The 13,726-nt window shown below is 52.5% G+C and overlaps 1 protein-coding gene across 1 annotated transcript in view; it reads left to right on the forward strand.

Moving 5' to 3' along the window:
* Positions 1-397: 397 nt before the first annotated feature.
* Positions 398-13,726, forward strand: part of CFAP65 (cilia and flagella associated protein 65) — a gene marked incomplete at both ends in the record, with an annotated part of 33,176 nt that continues 19,847 nt past the window's right edge. The window contains 11 exons of the mRNA XM_080799439.1: positions 398-562; positions 2,467-2,651; positions 6,547-6,649; positions 7,197-7,363; positions 7,539-7,738; positions 8,036-8,181; positions 8,680-8,902; positions 9,259-9,524; positions 9,904-10,104; positions 10,340-10,699; positions 12,208-12,345. Of these exons, the coding sequence (XP_080655565.1) occupies positions 398-562; positions 2,467-2,651; positions 6,547-6,649; positions 7,197-7,363; positions 7,539-7,738; positions 8,036-8,181; positions 8,680-8,902; positions 9,259-9,524; positions 9,904-10,104; positions 10,340-10,699; positions 12,208-12,345 (2,154 nt within the window). The remainder of the gene's footprint in view (positions 563-2,466; positions 2,652-6,546; positions 6,650-7,196; positions 7,364-7,538; positions 7,739-8,035; positions 8,182-8,679; positions 8,903-9,258; positions 9,525-9,903; positions 10,105-10,339; positions 10,700-12,207; positions 12,346-13,726) is intronic.

Below are 13,726 nucleotides of genomic sequence, written 5' to 3' on the forward strand. Positions count from 1 at the left end.
GCAGAGGAGGCAAGACACGTTCAGAAGAAACAAGTAGAGGGCAAAAGCCAGCTAAAGGTAATGCATGTGCCTCACTCCCTCCGGGCTTCCTGAGAAGTGCCATGCATGGCTGCGGCAGGCCTCATCCCTGGGTCCCTCTCTTGAGTGGGGAGTTTCTAGGCTCCTGGGCCAAGCACTGAATCTTGGATTCAGGCTCATTGCTCATGGCACCACCTCCTACCTCCTTGCCACAGCTGGCAAGTGGGCCCTTCTTTGATAATGAGAGCCTCAGTGAGTCTACTCCATGAGCCTCTCTCTTTGATGTCCTTGTCTCCCCTCTGGTCTCTTCCTAGCTCCCCATTGGCAGGAACTTCTGGCAGCCAGAGTGCTCCCCTTGGACTTGTGTTCCAGGTGGCTGATGCTCCTCCAGGCAGCCCCAAGCTCCCTGACACAGACTAGGGACAGCGGGGACTGTACCATGAACTCTGGGTCCTGTCTGAGTGCCAGCACAGCGGCCATGGCCACCGTCACGGGCAGCAGTGTGGCGCTAAGCGTCTGCAGCAGCAGCAACACCAGCGCCCGGGTGAGCACATGACCAGGGTGGGCGGTACAGGGGGACAACAGGGCAGGGGGCAAAGTGGTGGGGGGCAGGGTAGGAATCTGGAAGGACCTGACTCCTCTGTCCAAACCCCAACCCTATACCCTGCATACATGGAGCACCATGCCGCCTGGAGTGGTGGCCATGGCGAGAGTGCCCGTGGGCACCGGGGGTGCATGGGAAGAACTCTGGAGAGGTGCCAGTCAGAGCTGAGAGAGTAGTCAAGGGCTCTCTCTTCCCTCAGAAAGTTCTCCTGGGCTGGACCCGTCTGCGTGACCCAGATGTGGGTGTTGCTGACTTTTTGCAGCTCTCAGGATGTCTCTCTGTGACATCACAGTGGCAGGGGTGGAAGGTGGTTGTCTAGGAGTGTGTGGGGTGTGACTGTGTGGGGTGCCGCATGTGTCTGTGTTGTGTATGCATTCTTGTGTCCCTCTAGATGCAATGGTGCTTGCCTTTGCTTCCCTGAGGACTGGGGGTCATCTCACTCCCTCCCTCTGTGCCATTCTGGGCCGGTCTGCCCCATGTTTCTTTGCCGCCCTTCCCTACTCTGCCCTGAGCTGGCAGGGGATCGGAAGTGGAGAGGAAAGGAGGGGCCAGGGTATTTCTCTCCCCCACCCCCCACCCCCGGCTTTTGAGACAGTCGTCCGGTCAGCAGCTGCATCTCCCCATGACTCCAGTCCCCACCCGACAGGCGTCAGGGCTCTGAGAAGCCCAGCACCTCCCCTAACCAAGCATGGCAGCCCCTTCTTGATGTTGCTAGCTTCTGGGCACTTCACTATGCCTTGGTTGTGCATTAAATTCCTCATTTTAAACACCCACGGTGGCTTCTGTTTTCCCGACTGGACCTGACTGATGTCCCAACTGATATTACCATAAATTACCCTTTCCCACCCATGTCACCTTTCCTCCATGGGCTGACCAGGAAAGAAAATACCATATTGGCCATCTGACACTCTCTGTAAATATTTAAACTGCGAGTATATGCTCCAAGAGAGAAGAGATGTGTCTGTCTTGTTCACTGTTGTGTTCCTGGTGCTTAGCACAATGTCTGGCATGTGGTATGTAGTCACCAAATATTTGTCCAGCGGATGAATATATCTTTATGTTAAGTAACAACATGGAAGCAATACTTGCCCAAAGATAACATAACATGGCAGTAAGTGGAGTGTTCATCGCAAGGACTGTGGTAGGAAGAGGTATCTTGCTCATCTTCTCTTCACCCTGGCTTTGCCCCTCCATCCCCCTCCCTTCTCAGGTAGATGGGGCTAGGCATCAGCTTGGGAAGGATTTTCCATTATTGATAGGAAGCGTTGGCACACAGCTCCCCTAGCATCGTCAGGAGCAGCCCTTGGAGTGGCCCCACATCACGGCGGGGAGTGGAGGTTTCTTGCAGGCAAATTGACTCCTTCCCCTGCTCTACCAGGCAGTTGAGGGATGGGAGAGGGGATGGTAGAGTATTCTTGTCATCTCCAAAATTGTGCAGGATAGACCACTCCAGCTTTGAGGGACTTCTGCAGCAAAAGCGTAGGATGGGAAGGAGGGAAAGGACAAGGCAACACCAGAGGGGACTGGTATCTTTAGGTGCACTGAGGAACAGAACAGACTAAGACAGCTCAGTGCCTGATGGAGTGGTCCGAGGAAGGCTGCAGGGGTGGGGTCACGGAAAATCTGGTTGGAAAACCATTGCCATGACCTCAGAAATGGTAATATCTGACTCCAGGGCTTACCTGACCCTCACCGTCTCTCTCCAAGACCATCCCCCAAGGGCCAGAGGTGGAGTAATTCCTTACTTCCTGGAGAAGGGAGATCTTTGCCTGTTCTCTGGGTATTTGAATCTTACCCTGTTAACACGTCCTTTCTTCTCCTCCTTTTCCCTGACAACTGGACAGCCAGCCAGCTTGATGGATACTCGCGTGTGCTTCTCAAAGAAGCGAGACAAAGTGAAGAAGAGAGTCATCTGGGGCATTGAGGTGGCCGAGGTACTGCAGTGGAGAGGTTGGACGTTAGGGAAGGAGATCACCAAGAACCTAGCTCTGAAAAATGTGTCCTTGAAAACCCAGAAGATGGTGTACAGGTATGAGTATCAGGGATCAAAGATCTAGACCCTGAGCCCTCAAGCCCCCCAGTCACTCTTTAGAAACCAAACTTTAAAATTTTCATATAAAATTAGGGGCCTCTGGGTGGCTGGGTCAGTTAAGCATCAACTCTTGGTTTCGGCTCCGGTCATGATCTCAGGGTCGTGAGATCAGCCTTGCACCTGGCTCCTCGCTCAGCGGGGAGTCTGCTTGAGATTCTCTCTGCCTCTCCTTGCACCCCTCCCCACCGCGCTCTCTGTCTCTCTCTAAAATAAATAAATATATCTTTTCAAAAAGTTAAGTTATTGTTTAAAATTAGAAGAGTATATAAAACAGGCACAGTTTGAATAATTATTGAAAGAGGAGCCCACGTGACCAGATTAGTAATAGAATAGTATATGGCTGAAGCTGACCTTCTCCCATGGTGTGTCACTCCCCTGTTGAAACACCTTCACGACCATAAAAGTAACCACTCTCCTGACTTAAAGATTTCCTTGCTTTTCTCTAATGTAGGGACTTAACCACCTATGTTTGCATCCCTAGATGATATAGTTTAATTTTACCTTCTTAACAGACTTGATGTAAGTAGAATAGTATGGTATATTTTTGTATCTCCTTGGGTTTTGTTAAGTTACGTTGGGAAGACTCAACTGCATGTGACAATAGTTCATTCTTAGTCATCACAGTATAATATTCCAACAGATGCTTATATTGTAATATATTATCCATTCTTCTGCTGAGGGATGTTTGGGTTATTTCTGGTCTGGGACTGTGATCAGCATTCATGTATAGATCTTCACCTGCAGGTTTTTTCCTAAGGTAGATACATAGGAGGAGAATTGCTGTGACCTAGAGCATGTCCATTCTTGCCTTTTATAGGTAAAGTCAAACTCTTCTCTAAAGTACTCATTCATATTTCTGTTCCCACCAGCCACACACGAATTCCCGCACCTCCTCAATTATACCAACCAAAGCTATTGTCAGAATATAAAATATTTCCAACAGTGGTGATTTTTTGTGGCTCTGATTTACATTTCCCTGCTTGCCGACACAGCTAAGTGTCTTTTGTGTGCTATTGACCATTTCATTGGTGGAATTCCTATTTAAGTCTGGACTCACTTTTCTCTTAGATTGTCTTCTTTTTTTTTTTTTTTTAAATGAACTTCACCCTCACGCAAGACTCAAACTCACAACCCCTAGATCAAGAGTCCCATGCCAGGCGCCCTGTCTTTTTTTTCAAATAGAAGTTCTTATCGCTACTAATCTTTTGTCAGTTATGTGTTGTAAATATCTCCTCCCACCTGTAACTTGTCTTTTCATTTATTTACCATGTCTTTTGAAGAATTGAAGTTCTTCATTTCAAAGGAATCAAATGTATCAATCTTTTTAGGTTATGATTGGTGCTGCTTTTAAGAAGTCCTTCTCTCCCACTGCCTAGATCATGAAGACACTATCTTATAGTATCTTCTTTTTTTTAAAGATTTTATTTATTTAGGGGCGACTGGGTGGCTCAGTGGGTTAAAGCCTCTGCCTTTGGCTCAGATCATGATCCCGGGGTCCTGGGATTGAGCCCCGGGTCAGGCTCTCTGCTCAGCGGGGAGCCTGCTTCCCTTCCTCTCTCTCTGCCTGCCTCTCTGCCTATCTGTGATCTCTGTCTGTCAAATAAATAAATAAAATCTTAAAAAAAAGATTTTATTTATTTAGGGGAGCCTGGATGGCTCAGTGGGTTAAGCCTCTGCCTTCCGCTCAGGTCATGATCCTAGGGTCCTGGGATTGAGCCCCGCATCGGGCTCTCTGCTCAGCAGGGAGCCTGCTTCCCCCACCCCCTCTCTGCTTGCCTCTCTTCCTACTTGTGATCTCTCTCTCTCTGTCAAGTAAATAAATAAAATCTTTTAAAAAATATTTAAAAAAAATCTTTTTAAAAAATAGATTTTATTTATTTACTTGACAGAGAGAGACAGCGAGAGAGGGAACACAAGCAGGGGGAGTGAGAGAAGGAGAAGCAGGCTTCCCACTGAGCAGGGAGCCTGATTCAGAGGTCGATCCCAGGACCCTCGACCCCAGGACCCTGGGATCATGACACGAGCTGAAGACAGATGCTTAACGACTGAGCCACCCAGGCACCCTTCCTATAGTATCTTCTAAAGATGATGGTTTTGCTTTTCATGTTTGTCTTTTATCTATGCAGAATTGATTTTTATGAATGATGTTATTTATTTATTTATTTATTTATTTATTGAATGGTTTCAAGTAAGGATCCAATGATGCTTTTCTTCAAACAAATGTCCAAATATCCCCAAGCCATTTGTTGAAAAGTTCATACTTTCCCTGATGATCTCCTCCTCCACTGATGTTTATCCTTGTTTGTTTGTGATCTTAATGTGAAAAATTCCAACATATCATCATTGGTTTGGATGTTTCCTGTGGCTTTGGTTTTGACTTGGGTTTTTTAAAGATTTTATCAGGTTAAGGACATTCCCTTCTATTCCTACTTTGCTAAGAGTTTTTCTCATAAACAAGTTGAAGGTTACCTAATATTTTTCTTTATTGAAATGATCATTTGATTTTTTTTCTGCCTTAATTTATTAACCTGGTGGAGTACACTAATTGATTTCCTCTGCTAAACCGACCATGTATTTCCTGGAGCAAGCTCAACTTTGTCATAATTCAGTATTCTTTCTATACGTTGCTAAATTCCTTTGGCTCTCTCCTTTTGTTTATGAGAGAGATAGGCCTATAATTCTTCATTCCTCTCCTGCCTCTGTTAGATTTCGGTAACAATGTTACAATGAATCCATATAATATTTGGGGGATTTTTTCCCTCATTTTATATTACTGGGAAGGTAAGGCTGGGGTTATTTTTTTTTTAAAGATTTTATTTATTTATTTGACAGACAGAGATCACAAGCTGGCAGAGAGGCAGGCAGAGAGAGAGGGGGAAGCAGGCTCCCCGCTGAGCAGAGAGCCCGATGCGGGGCTCGATCCCAGGACCCTGAGATCATGACCTGGGCCGAAGGCAGAAGCTTAAACCACTGAGCCACCCAGGCGCCCCAGCTGGGGTTATTTTTTATCAAATGTCTGGTAGGACTTGCTGTGAAGCCATCCAACTTGTTTTCTCTGTGGGAAGATTTTACTTATTTATTTGAGAGAGAGGGAGAATGAGGGGGCACAAGCAGGGGGAGCAACAGAGGGAGGGGAGAAGCAGGCTCCCCACTGAGCAGGGAACCCCATGTGGGGCTCCATCCTAGGACCCTGAGATCATGACCAGAGCCAAAGGCAGATGCTTAACTGAGTGAGCCACCCAAGCACCCCTCTATGGGAAGATTCTTAACTACTTATTCAATGGCTTTCATGATTTTAGGTAGGATGGCCATAAAATGTATTATCTAATTATTGAGTCCACTTTGGTAAGTTATTCTTTCCTAGAAATGAGTTTATGTCATCTAAACTTGAACATTTTTTAATTATTTATTTATTTATTTGACAGACAGAGATCACAAGTAGGCAGAGAGGCAGGCAGAGAGAGGGGAAGGGAAGCAGACCCCCATCTGAGCAGAGAGCCCAATGTTGGGCTCGATCCCAGGACCCTGAGATCATGACCTGAGCCAAAGGCAGAGGCTTAACCCACTGAGCCACCCAGGTGCCTCTGAACTTGAACATTTATTGGTACAGAGTTATTGGTAGTATCGTCTTCCTGTGACTATTTCAGAAGTCTGCGCTATCTACAGTTTTGAGCCATGTTGGGACTCCACAGCCTTGTTTAGATCTCGGCTCGGATCAGCACCCTGGCCCCTCTGGTCTCAGCCTTGGTTTCCCCCAACTCAGTGCTCCAGGATTTTTCTTGTTATCTGAGGCCCGATCCTGAAATACTTAAGCCCCGGCTCTCTCCTGCAGGCCCCCCAAGACCAAGTTCTTCTTCACCATCATCCCCCTGCCCATCTTGCTGAGCCCAGGCATAACCTTCACACTCCCCATTATCTTCCGGCCTCTGGAAGAGGTAAGGTCTGCCACTGAGAGGGGGCAGTCAGGGAGGGACACGGGCACCGTGACCTTGGAATAGGAAGCAGAGCAGAGCAGCAAAAAACACCCCGCTCCCCCACCAAGACACACACTCACCCATCCTGCCAGCTGTAGCAGAAGCTCCAGCTTGGGAAAACCTGGAGAGGCTCCAAGCCTGAACTCATTGGACAGCATGGGGGTTCCCAGTCGGATGTTGGAGACTAGTCTGTGCTACTGTATTGGCCACAAGCCTTAGATTCCTTACCCTTAGCCTCTTCCTACTCTCAGAACTTTCCTCCAAATACTTTGTTCCTCACAAAAGAGGCCCCTGATCTCTGAGACCAAGATAGTGTGAGAGGATAAGTACCCAACTTTCCTTGGACACTGATGGGGGAGGGCCACGATCCAGCCCCACCCTCAGCAACTGTGTTGGGGGCAGAACCAAGAGCAGGAGGGGCAGGGGAGGGGGGGATTGTGGTCCTTGAACACCATACACTTACCACGGATATGTGACTGCCTCCGGCCTCCCACCTCCCACGTTGCAGAAGGAGTATGTGGACCAGCTCTGGTTTGAGAAAGAAGAGGGAATGTTCTGTGTGGACCTGAGGGCTACCCTGCCTCGCCACAGTTTGACCTGCCCACCGTCCCTACAGTTGCCCATGTGTGCCGTGGGGGACACAGCTGAGGCCTGGTTCTGCCTGGAAAATGTGGGGTGAGGGGAGCAGCTGAGGCTCAGAGGTGGGGAGAGTGAGCTCGGTGAGGAGGGTCCCAGGATGCTGTTGGGGGAGGGGAGGAAGAGAGGGGCCCAGCATCTCTGCCTTTCTAAAGTAGGGATAGGGGTCCAAATGAGCCCAGTGGCTCTGATCTGCAACCCCACCCTCCTCCAGGGACCTGCCCACCTTCTTCACCTGGGAGTTCCCCAGCCCATTCCATATACTGCCCACCACGGGCCTGCTGGAGCCAGGCCAGGCCTCCTACATCAAGGTGACCTTTCATCCCCTTTTGGCTATCCTCTATGAAGTTCAGGCCACATGCTGGTACGGAGAGGGCAGCAAGCAAAACAGCAGCATCCAGCTGCAGGCTGTGGGTGAGGCCCGACCTCTCACTTGTCCCGAATCCCCCTGCTACCCCTTCTGGGTCTCAGAGCCTCAGGGTGCACCCCCGCACCTCCCCTGCTGGCCTGTCCTCTACAGGACCTCCACCAGCTTCCCCCCACCACAGCTCCCCCCCCCCCCAGCCCTGCAGGCTTTGCCTTTTCTTTGCCTTCCTTGGTGTGGCAGACCAGTGCTTCCCTGGGGATCCCTGCCTTCTTCAAGGGACTGTTTCGCTGGGGCAACAGAGACCCTGGTGGGTTTCTTCCCAAGCCTCCCCATCTCTGCCCCAGCCAAGTGTGCACAACTGTTGGTGAGCATAAAGCAGAAGCGCCCAGAGGACCAGGATGCTGAAGGCGCCCAGAAGGTGCTGCACTTCGGCACGGTCGCCGTGGGCTGCACTGTGGAGAGGCAGATCAAGCTTTACAACCCTTCAGCGGTATGCCTCCTGTTGGGGGAGAGCCGGGGGGCAGGCAGACAGGACCACAGGACCACATGCTCCTAAGACCCCTCCCCTTTACAAAGTGCCCTCTTTCTCTCCATGCCTTTGGCCCCAAGCCTCACATAACCCACGTCTGTTGATACACGCATGTGTCAACAGGTGTCCTCTCTTCTCAGCTGGGGGCTGGCCTGGGGTATCCCTTGACCTCCCCCAGAGGAACTCCAAGGGCAGCCCTAAGGGGGTCCTACCCCCAGGACCACAGCTAGCCTTTCTGATACCTTCGGGGAAAGAAAGGAGTGTCTGCCAGACAGTCCCAGGGCCTGGCACATAGCTTGGCCTCTTCTTTCCTCTTGGCGGAGGTGGCCTCCGTGCTCAAACTGACAAGTGGGGCACAGGATGGACTTCGGCTGTCCTCACCCACTCAGCCAGGCACTTTGGTAAGGACAGCTGCCTAGCCCTGTGACCTGACCCTTCTGCCCCTCCCTGGCCCCACAGGTGAGCGCCCCCTTCCGGATCGAAGTAGCCCCAGATATGCTGGCCAAAGATCATGCCTTCTCGTGCCCCACTACCAATGGCATTGTGCCTCCAGGCGGGAAGAAGTTAGTGTCAGTGTCCTTCCACCCCGAGACCTTGGACGTCAGAACTATTGACTACTTGTCCATCATGCCCTCTGGCTGTGCCTCCCAAACCCTGCTCAAAGTCGTTGGTTTCTGTAGAGGTACTGGCCACCCTAGGACACCGCACTGCCTCTGGGGACAGGAGCAGCCCCCATTTAGGACTGGGAAGGGATCTTGGCCTGCTTGAAAGGCCTGGTGCCTCCATGCCCTTCAGCCTGGGTGTCTGCTGCCCCCTGGTGGGCTCAGTGTGGAATCAGTTTTGGACGCCCAGAGATGATAATCCTGCCCTCACCCCCTGGTGAAGTTGGAGGTCAGATCGGGTTGCTGGGGCTCAGCCTTCTTTCTCCAGGAAGTGCCACCTTTCCTTAGGGGGACTCTTTCTGAGACATCCTCAGGGAGGCTGATAGCCCAGCCCCACCCAGGTGGTGGGACTCACAGGAGTCGCATCTCCACTCAGGTCCTGATGTGTCCCTGCAACACTACTGTGTCAACTTCAGCTGGGTCAACCTTGGACAGTTCTCGGAGCAGCCCCTGTGGATTGAGAACAAGTCGGACTGCACAGCCTACTTCCAGTTTGCCATTGACTGCCAAGAGAGTGTCTTCGGCATCAGACCGGCCTTTGGGACTCTGGTGGGCAAGGCCCGCATGACCCTGCACTGTGCCTTCCGGCCCACTCACCCCATCATCTACTCCCGGCGAGTGGCCTGTCTCATCCACCACCAGGTGAGCAGTGGGGGCAGAGGCGAGGAGGGGCTCTCCTGGGACTTGGAGGAGCCAATCTGAGGCCCAGTGATGAAGAAAGTGCTTGGCGATTACTTTCTTGTATTCTGGAAACTCTGCTTGGATTATCTCTGCCAGGGCCGGGCCAAGGGCATAGGAGGCCCACTCCAGACCAGGTCAAGGGCTTTTCTGCTGCTGCTGCTGCTGCTGCTGCCAATGGGCTAGGGAGAGGGGGGACTGGACTCAGAGTAGGGAGCCTTAAAGTCAGGACCCAACTCAGGGCCATGGGCAAGGTCATCCAAATTGCACCTTGACCAGCTGGCATCTGGCCCAGGTGGCAAGCGGGGGCTAAAATCTAGCCTCATACAGACACATGTCATAGGACCCCCTGTTCCTGGACCTGATTGGGACCTGCCACTCAGACAGCACCAAGCCAGCCATCCTGAGGCCACAGCATCTGGCTTGGTACCGCACGCACCTGGCGCAGGGCCTGACGTTCTACCCTCCCGACATCTTGAGCACCTTGCTGAGGGAGAAGAAGCTGGAGCAGGATAAGAATGGGGCCCTCAGGATTCCCACTGAGGTTTGATGGACCACTTGGGGCCTCCCACAGATAGGCTCCCTTCCCCAGGTCCATGCTCCCTTGTCCAGAAATTCTTAGCAAGTCGTGTTCCCCCAGAGCCCTGCAGGTGCCATTAGTAGTTGGGGATGACCTGTGTGGAGCCCTGTCATCTTTTCCAGAAAGGGGCACGCAAATGAGGGGCAGTGGCAGGAGGAATGGCAGCTGGACCCCCGCTCACCTGTCTCTCCCCACACAGGACCTGGCGGATGCGTCATCCCCGAAGTATCCTCTCATTTCCCCCATGACTGAGTACTTCTTTGATGGTACCAATGACATAGCCATCTTCCCCCCACCTGTCAGCATAGAGCCCACGGAGGTAGACTTTGGTGCCTGCCCCGGGCCTGAGAACCCCAGCCCTGTCCCCCTGTGCTTGATGAATCACACCAAGGGCAAGATCACGGTGGTCTGGACGCATAGGTCTGATTGCCCCTTCTGGGTGACCCCAGATACCTGCTGTGTGCCTCCACTGAAGTCCACGGCCATGCGCCTGCACTTCCATCCACCTAACCCCAACTGCCTATACGCTGTGGAGCTCGAGGCTTTCGCTGTCTATAAGGTATGTGCGGGCAGAAGAGACCAGGGGAAGGCCGCCTGTCTGCCCTGGAGATTGAGTGGCAAGGCGGGGTTGGAGGAAGTGGCGGGAGCCCCTATAGGATCCATCCTCTCTGTGCCAAGCTCCTCTTTGGCCACACTCCACAGTCCTTAATGGTTTGTCTTCTCCCAGACTTATAGGCTGCCTTGGCTAAGGGGTTCTTGGCCCATCTGACTGCCTCTAGTGCTTGTGTTGCCCCCCTACCCCACACCCAGTCGAGGGAGAACTCAGCTGGGGTCCAGCCCTTTGGGAAAATTCGCCACACAAGGAATCACTCCCTGGAGCTCCTGGCTTCTCTCTAGTCCCTGAAGTAGGGAGTGGTCCATCCAGAAGAACTATGGGCAGGAACCAGAGCCTGGGAGACCAAGTCAGGGGAGCCGGATAATTAGGCGGGGGTGGGGGTTGCTTCTAGCACAACCTCCCTTGGCCAGGGAACTCGGACCACAGGCTGTGCTCAGCCCAGCCTCTTGGTCGCAGACGCTGGTCACTCCCTCATCTCTGGTCCTGCCTTTTCCCTTCCTTATCGGCTCTGCCTATGCTGCTATTCTCTGCCAGGGGCCAGGGTGCCAGGAATGAGAGATTAGCATCCCTTATCAGCTCTGTGACCCTGGGCAAGTCCCTTAATGTCCCTGATGCCCCTGTCTTTTCATCTAAAAGTGTGGGGCCATATCTGAACTTTTGAGAAGGCTTTCCAAAACTGAGGCTTTAATTGCCTCCATTCTAATATCTTGGCAGCGGTGATGGGGGTGGGGGGTGGGTAGAGGCGGGGGGAGATGTGGAGGATTATAGGAATAAGGCTGTGGACACCTGGCTTTGCCAAGGCTGAGCCGTCCAGATTGTTAGGCTACTGGCTCTGGCCCGGCCCCGTCTGGTACGGCAGCCACCAGCCACACATGGCCACCGAACACCCGAAAGGTGGCCAGTTCAAATGAGATACATCATAAGAGACCCACTGGCTTTCAAAAACTTAGTGCCAAAAGAATGTAAGGTATCTCACGCATCACTTATATGTTGATTTTAGGTTAAAATGGTAAGATTTGGGATCCGTTGGGATAAATAAGTCATATCGCTGAAATTAACTTCTCGTCGTTTCACTTTGTTATTGTGGCTGCTAAAACACGTAAAACTACCTTTGTGGCTTGCCTTCGTGGCTTGCGTCCTATTTCTTTTGGTGGGCGCATCTCTAGGCACATTCCTGCAGGAGAAATGCTGTCCTCACACCCCAGCCTCGGCCCCGGCCTGCTGCTGCTGTGGTTATCACAGAGCCTATTTGCGGGAGTGCTGAGCACGGCCCCTGTACCCTACGGTCAGAGCCATTAGGATGGCTGTTCTCTGCGCTGTCTTCTCAGGGAGACCCTGTCCTCTCTCTGTGCCTGGTGTGGGACTCCTGTAGCGCAGGGGGCAAGCTGGGGGCCCCCGCAGGGTCGGACATGGGACTCTCAGCTCATCCACTGGTCCGGCCCCCTGTGCAGGTTCTGCAGAGCTATAATAACATCGAGGAGGACTGCACCGTGTGTCCCTCCTGGTGTCTGACCGTCCGTGCACGAGGCCATAGCTATCATGCTGCCTTGGAACACCCTGTCCCTCAGTATTCCCTGCATGCCCCCAAGGTGAGCATGGCCCCAGCGGGGAGGTAGGACAGGGGAGTTTGGCCTTGGTCAGGTCCACACTCTGCCGGCCTCGCATACATCCCAGCACCCTCCCAGGCCATCCCACCCTCCCCACTGCCAGCCCCTAGGGATCCAGGCGTGGAGGGCTCTCTTGTGGGCCAGTCTGGGGCTCGGACACCTGGCCGCTCCTTGCTCCATCTAGAATACTCCCTGGCTATCTCGCACTGAGATTGAAGATTCTCTGGCTCCTTCATTTGTCTGTGCCTTGTTTGCTAAGCACCTGCTCAGGGATCTGACCCCCCACCATGAGCCCCTGGCCTTGGAGATTGCCCAGGCTCCTGTGGGTCACAGAGCTGGATCCTCGGCTTTCTGAGTCATAATTCCCAGGCCTCTCCGAAGAACCCTTGGAGGCCCTGTCTGACCTGAGCAGCCAGATGACAGAAGGCTTAAAAGCATCGACCCTGGACCCAGATGGCCGAGTTCCAGTCCTGGCTTTTCCTTTGACACCTCTTCCCAGCCTCCCTGACCTTTGTCATCCTTCCCATCCATCTCCACTGCCCTCATGCCTCACATTGCTGGAAAAGCACCCCTCTGGGGCCCTGTGCTGGGGGTGATCCTGCCCCCCCACCAGCTGCACTTCTGCTCTCCAATCCCTACCTGACTTCACCCCCCGAGATTCAGCTCAAGTCCCTCCCTGACTGCATGGGGTTCCCCTCCCTGACCCCCATCCCTTTCTCATGGCTGGTTCATCCCAGCGGTTTGTGGCCTTTACCACTGTCCATCCGATTCTGGGCCTGTGTTGCCCCACACCACCCCCCACCCGCCACCTCACACGTGGGCACGTCTGTCCCAGCTGGGTGGGCGCCCTGTCAGCGGTCTCAGGCCTTGTACAATACAGCTGCCCTAGCTCTTACCCTGTAGCTGATCATACCCTATGCACTTCAGGAATGTTTGGAAGCTGGGAATTCTGGGGCTTTCCCCTTCTCAAAGAGGGGCCAAGGGGTTCCTCTCAGCTGTCTGTAAGAGAATTATCTAGAAGGGACTGCTGATCCCAGAGCTTCTGGACCAGGATCTCTGAAAGTGAATTCTCCAAAGGATGATTTTTGGGCACCCTAAAATGAAAGACCTCCTTAACTTTGAGGAGGAAGTCTCAGATGTCTGTGTTTCCTGGGCTCACTTCCCTATGGCCACTCCCTTTCCCTGTCTGGAGGTCTCTGGAGGACAGAATCATTTTTTGGTGCCAAGCTGTGACCCTCTGTTCCCTGCTCGCAGGGGAGTGACTGGGATGTGTGGAGGTATCTTGGTTCTCCTTGAAGACAGGCCCAGCCAAGCCCACACAGACTTCCCTGAGCCCCTGGGCGTCTGGACTACCCAGGGATGT

This window comes from Martes martes, assembly GCF_963455335.1.
Source record: "Martes martes genome assembly, chromosome: 3".
NCBI lineage: Eukaryota > Metazoa > Chordata > Mammalia > Carnivora > Mustelidae > Martes > Martes martes.